At 36.7% G+C, this 6,657-nt stretch overlaps 1 protein-coding gene across 1 annotated transcript; it reads left to right on the forward strand.

The window, feature by feature from the left end:
• Positions 1 to 3,072: 3,072 nt before the first annotated feature.
• On the forward strand, positions 3,073 to 5,594 carry LOC123306618. The gene is made up of 3 exons (XM_044888704.1): positions 3,073 to 4,062; positions 4,214 to 4,906; positions 5,541 to 5,594. Exons 1-3 carry the CDS (start codon positions 3,073 to 3,075, stop codon positions 5,592 to 5,594), a joined length of 1,737 nt encoding a protein of 578 aa, XP_044744639.1.
• Positions 5,595 to 6,657: the final 1,063 nt, after the last annotated feature.

Consider the following 6,657-nt stretch of genomic DNA (forward strand, 5'->3'; position numbering starts at 1 on the left):
GGCTATACTTACCAAGGAAGGAGGGTGGTCGTGGCCTGACCTCCATTGAGGATGCCTGTTGGAAAAACAAACTCGATTTAAAAAAGTACTTCGCCAGCAAACACTTACCTCTTCATCAATGGATCGCTACCCAAGGAGACCTCCCAGCCATTGCGGAAACTTTCAGTGAGGACATACCTGCAACAGAAAATACATTAGAAAACCTCAGACAGGGCTGGCAAACGAAACAACTTCACGGCAGGTTCTACGCAAGTTTACATCAAGATGAGGTGGATTTAACAGCGTCTAATACTTACCTAACTCAGGGTTACCTATTTCCTCAAACAGAAGGCACCTTATTTGCGATCCAAGATCAGGTTGTGCCAACTCGAAATTATGTCAAGCACATTATGAAAAAGTCAATAGATAACACAAGATGCCGACTGTGTAACAGTGCTGAAGAGACAGTGCAGCACCTGTCAGCAGGCTGCCCAATAGCTGGAACACGATATCTATCGCGACATGACGGCATGGGGAAGGTCGTACACCAACTGCTTTGTATAAACAAAAAACTTCTCCAACATTTCACACCGCATCATCTGTATGTTCCGTCGCCTATTGAGGAAAACGAAACCTTCAAAATCTATTGGGACTTTGCCATCACTACGGACAGAGGAGTGGAACATAATAGACCTGATATGGTGGTGTGGGACAAGAAAGACAAAACTGCCACAATAATTGATTTTGCTGTGCCTCAAGATTATAATATACTGAAAACCTATGCTGACAAAATCAGTAAGTATGAAGCACTAGCAAGGCAGATGCGAGATATGTGGCAGCTGAAGAGGGTCGAAATAATTCCTCTCATTGTAAGTGTTAATGGGTTGGTCCCTAAAAAAACATCTCAACATGTACAGGAACTACAATTACCCCCCAACACGATCACCTGGATGCAAAAGGCAGTTATACTGGGCACAGTGAGCATCGTTCGACAAGTTATCTTTCCGCACTAAGATATTGTTCTGCTCTTGGTGGAAACACCCGAGCCGAGCATAACCATAACCACATAAGTGTGAATTAAAAAAATATATATATATATATATATATATATATATATATATATATATATATATATATATATATATATATATATATATATATATATATATAGTAAAGATGAAATTTGCCGAAATGAAACAGTAAGGGATGAATTTGGGTACAAGGCAATATCTGGCAGGAGTTAACAATCAATCGTCATCAACATCTATATTTCGAACTTTTAGCTGTTCTTCATCAGGATGCTGCAATGTATACATTGTAAAAAACTAGAAAAATAAACACCTAATAACTTACATCTGACAAGACTATTATTTAAATTAGCAAAGAGAGCATCAGAAAAACATCTCAGTTAAAATTCAATATAAAATCTCAAAAATCCTCTATTATTGCAGCGTGAATAATTTGACATACAATCAATAGGTTAAAACACAAAAGACAAGGTGAACCACAGAAAATAACAATTCAAGTTATGACATCCACAATACGTATGTCCTTCGAATTTTTGTCGAGGGATAACAGATAACTGTAAACTACACTTAGATTTTTTAGGTCAGTCTTCTTATTAATGTTATTTTTATTTTCATTGATGAAACACATTTCGAGAAATGATCTCTTGTTATAATTCGAGCTGGTGCATAGTATCTCAACTTCATCGAATTTAAATGCGTGATCTAATGTGGATGAATGAGTCGCCAATGCGCATCTGTCAGGTCTCAGTCTGACGTCACTCTTATGAATGGAGATACGTTTTTTTAAGGATTGGGATGTCTGTCCTACATATACAGAATCACACCCACCACACGGAATACGATATACAACGTCGGATCTAGACGAATTGTGGACTGGGTCTTTAATTTTAGAGAAAATATTTCTTACTGTCAGTGGGTTGTATCTTGCTATTCTTATATTCTCTACTTCCTTTAGAATATTCTCCAATTTTGGTGTTAGGGATGGAATGAAGGGCAGGGACACATATCTCGGTTGTTCTATTGGGTGCGCAGTTTCTTCTCTCTCTGCCGGCGTTCTCTCTCCAACTTGTCCGAGGGTCAACGAACCTAGACACCTATCCAAAAATATCCTGGGGTAACCATTATCTTCGAAAAGGCTGAATAATCTCTTTATTGCATTTTTTTGGAAATCTGGATGGCAAATTCTGATAATTCTCTGAAACATCCCCTTAATAAGATTGGTTTTCATAGCCCAAGAATGATTGGACCTATAATGAATGTAACGACCTGAAGAGGTCGGCTTTTGGTACCAATCAAGCTTAATTATATTGCCTGGACATCTTACAACTCTCGTGTCTAAAAATGGGACTCCGTTTTCTACTTCCTCTTCCACTGTAAACTGAATATGTGTATTGAAGCTATTAAAGACTGCCAACATTTCAGCTGTCATGTCCTCGGGAATAGCGAAAAATAGGTCATCAACATATTGGTAGGCAATCGGAACTTGAAAAGGTAACAGGGGAATGCAATAATTTAAAAGCACTGTCATCACAATGGAAGCCAGGATGGGACTAATTTTATTACCCATTGAACAACCGAAAATCTGGGCAAAGAAGGATCCCTTGAAAACGAAATAGCTCGATTCAAACAGAAATCTTATGATTGACAGAAACAAGGGCATCTCTATGGTTGTGATCCTGCTAATTCTGTTCCATTCAGACTGAATAATTTGTATAACTAAGTCGAGTGAAATGTTAGTAAATAAACTGACAGCGTCCAAGGAAACTAGTTTGTATCCTTGAGGCAGTGTAATATTGTTGATCTTAATACTGAATTGGAAGGAATCGCTCACAGAATACGAAAAGAAGTCCGAGAACGCCTCCGTAAGAATAAGTGTCACAAAATGGCTGAGCTCGGCTGTAGCTGAACCGATGGTACAAACAATGGGTCTCAATGGGATGTCCAGTTTGTGGATCTTGGGAAGTCCATATATTCTTGGAGCTAGTGCCTTGTAAGTGGTTAATTTCCTGGCAATGGTAGCATCGATATAGCCTTTATCCTTCTTCTTTATCTTTTTACTAACAAGATGTCGTCGAGAATTCTGAATATGGAAATATCCTTCACCATAAAGAGGATCGATAACCTGTCTTTCACCCTTGCACAGTTGGATGATGAACTAAATGACCTCCTACCTACCTACCTGGAAGAATTTCACCACACACAGACCAGATCATACAGAGCTGTTTTCTCAAAAAATAGAAAAATTCTTGATAAGAAATTTTTGGATCTTAAGAAACGAAAATTAAACTCCATCAAATACAAGGACAAATGGTTTCGCAACCTCACAGATACACAAATTCCAAACGAGGTTAAAGTTCTTTTGAGTTTAGGCCCTAAGTTCAGTATAGCTCCCCGTCCAATTAGGGACTTACCTATCAAGAACATTATAGCTGACGTCGAAAATGCTATCAGTAATGCCACCAATTCACAACAAAACATATTAAGAGCAAAGTGCACTAATGCAATCACAAATTTTGTTCATTCTCACAATGGATCACATAGTATTGAACATTACCTTTTCTCTAATGCCAGAAAATATATTAAAGAACACAATGACCTTATTATCACAACGGCTGACAAAGGCAATGTAACAGTGGTACTTTCCACAGAACAATACATTGACAAGATGAATCTGCTTCTACAAGATTCATCAATCTATAAACCATTAAGAAAAGACCCTACTAATGAAATCCAGAACAAAAATAACAAAATCGTAAAACAGTTGAAGGATAAAGGCTATATCGATGCTACCATTGCCAGGAAATTAACCACTTACAAGGCACTAGCTCCAAGAATATATGGACTTCCCAAGATCCACAAACTGGACATCCCATTGAGACCCATTGTTTGTACCATCGGTTCAGCTACAGCCGAGCTCAGCCATTTTGTGACACTTATTCTTACGGAGGCGTTCTCGGACTTCTTTTCGTATTCTGTGAGCGATTCCTTCCAATTCAGTATTAAGATCAACAATATTACACTGCCTCAAGGATACAAACTAGTTTCCTTGGACGCTGTCAGTTTATTTACTAACATTTCACTCGACTTTAGTTATACAAATTAGTCAGTCTGAATGGAACAGAATTAGCAGGATCACAACCATAGAGATGCCCTTGTTTCTGTCAATCATAAGATTTCTGTTTGAATCGAGCTATTTCGTTTTCAAGGGATCCTTCTTTGCCCAGATTTTCGGTTGTTCAATGGGTAATAAAATTAGTCCCATCCTGGCTTCCATTGTGATGACAGTGCTTTTAAATTATTGCATTCCCCTGTTACCTTTTCAAGTTCCGATTGCCTACCAATATGTTGATGACCTATTTTTCGCTATTCCCGAGGACATGACAGCTGAAATGTTGGCAGTCTTTAATAGCTTCAATACACATATTCAGTTTACAGTGGAAGAGGAAGTAGAAAACGGAGTCCCATTTTTAGACACGAGAGTTGTAAGATGTCCAGGCAATATAATTAAGCTTGATTGGTACCAAAAGCCGACCTCTTCAGGTCGTTACATTCATTATAGGTCCAATCATTCTTGGGCTATGAAAACCAATCTTATTAAGGGGATGTTTCAGAGAATTATCAGAATTTGCCATCCAGATTTCCAAAAAAATGCAATAAAGAGATTATTCAGCCTTTTCGAAGATAATGGTTACCCCAGGATATTTTTGGATAGGTGTCTAGGTTCGTTGACCCTCGGACAAGTTGGAGAGAGAACGCCGGCAGAGAGAGAAGAAACTGCGCACCCAATAGAACAACCGAGATATGTGTCCCTGCCCTTCATTCCATCCCTAACACCAAAATTGGAGAATATTCTAAAGGAAGTAGAGAATATAAGAAGAGCAAGATACAACCCACTGACAGTAAGAAATATTTTCTCTAAAATTAAAGACCCAGTCCACAATTCGTCTAGATCCGACGTTGTATATCGTATTCCGTGTGGTGGGTGTGATTCTGTATATGTAGGACAGACATCCCAATCCTTAAAAAAACGTATCTCCATTCATAAGAGTGACGTCAGACTGAGACCTGACAGATGCGCATTGGCGACTCATTCATCCACATTAGATCACGCATTTAAATTCGATGAAGTTGAGATACTATGCACCAGCTCGAATTATAACAAGAGATCATTTCTCGAAATGTGTTTCATCAATGAAAATAAAAATAACATTAATAAGAAGACTGACCTAAAAAATCTAAGTGTAGTTTACAGTTATCTGTTATCCCTCGACAAAAATTCGAAGGACATACGTATTGTGGATGTCATAACTTGAATTGTTATTTTCTGTGGTTCACCTTGTCTTTTGTGTTTTAACCTATTGATTGTATGTCAAATTATTCACGCTGCAATAATAGAGGATTTTTGAGATTTTATATTGAATTTTAACTGAGATGTTTTTCTGATGCTCTCTTCGCTAATTTAAATAATAGTCTTGTCAGATGTAAGTTATTAGGTGTTTATTTTTCTAGTTTTTTACAATGTATACATTGCAGCATCCTGATGAAGAACAGCTAAAAGTTCGAAATATAGATGTTGATGACGATTGATTGTTAACTCCTGCCAGATATTGCCTTGTACCCAAATTCATCCCTTACTATATATATATATATATATATATATATATATATATATATATATATTTTTTATAATATATTTATAATATATATATATATATATATATATATATATATATTTGTCCAATAGACGTTTCCAGTCCCGATACGTTTCTAAGGCGACCTGAGACCCACATGATCCGAATGTTTTCTTCGAGTATATATGATGAAATAACGTTAATGAGAATTATAACTCCTTAAGCACACTTAGAGGGGAAAAGAATTCCTTCATTTAAAAAAGTAGCATAATCGATAATATTTTCCAAACCCAAGACATTGCACCAACTTTACAATCCCACATATACTCCAGCGGTAAATATGGCCAACGTTCACGATCCCGGCGCTGTTGCCAGTTTGACGGGACTGGAGCCGACAATTTCGATGTATAAAATGACGCGAAAAAGTAGGTGTTACGGTAGAAATTCATATATGTGTGAGTTTGTTGAGAAAGAAGTATTGTCTCAATATTCTCATGAAGCAAATTCCTTTTTAACAGATTCTTCTCAAATTTTGATCCATTAATAACATAACCTTGAGAGGCCTGTATACATAAAATGATTGTAATAAAATATGAAAAATTAATTTTTAGCTTCCTTCTGAAGTCTACAAGGGGGTTCCTGAAATTCGTGCAAGTACTTCAATTATCATAAAAATGAGACAAAATCAACAAAATTTATTGAAACACTGTTGACAAAAATTGAGATCTAGAGAGCGAAATATAAATTATTTTAATATTCCAGAGCTAAACTCATCACACCTAATTCAACGTGTTTAGTTTTATCATATCATCCTGTATGTCGAATTGAAAATAATTGTTTCACTTTCCAAGAAGTCCGTGCCAAGCCCAGAATTCCTCCTCTAATGTATTTTCCAAATTGAAATAAAAAACTGAATAATCTAATTCATTCCTATAAATTATCGCGTCAATGAATAGGTATAAGATGTGAAATCTTGCATAACAAACTTCAAAACGACCAGAATAATCGAAATAGCTTTC

This window comes from Coccinella septempunctata, chromosome 1, assembly GCF_907165205.1.
Source record: "Coccinella septempunctata chromosome 1, icCocSept1.1, whole genome shotgun sequence".
NCBI lineage: Eukaryota > Metazoa > Arthropoda > Insecta > Coleoptera > Coccinellidae > Coccinella > Coccinella septempunctata.

What these genes read in the sequence shown, in the direction of transcription:
- LOC123306618 (XM_044888704.1), top strand. Translation starts at nt 3,073, where the DNA reads ATGTCGTCGAGAATTCTGAATATGGAAATATCCTTCACCATAAAGAGG. An exon ending in AACTAGTTTCCTTGGACGCT is followed by an intron (nt 4,063 to 4,213) that starts GTCAGTTTATTT and finishes TTCGTTTTCAAG; the next exon opens with GGATCCTTCTTTGCCCAGAT. An exon ending in CAAGATACAACCCACTGACA is followed by an intron (nt 4,907 to 5,540) that starts GTAAGAAATATT and finishes TATACATTGCAG; the next exon opens with CATCCTGATGAAGAACAGCT.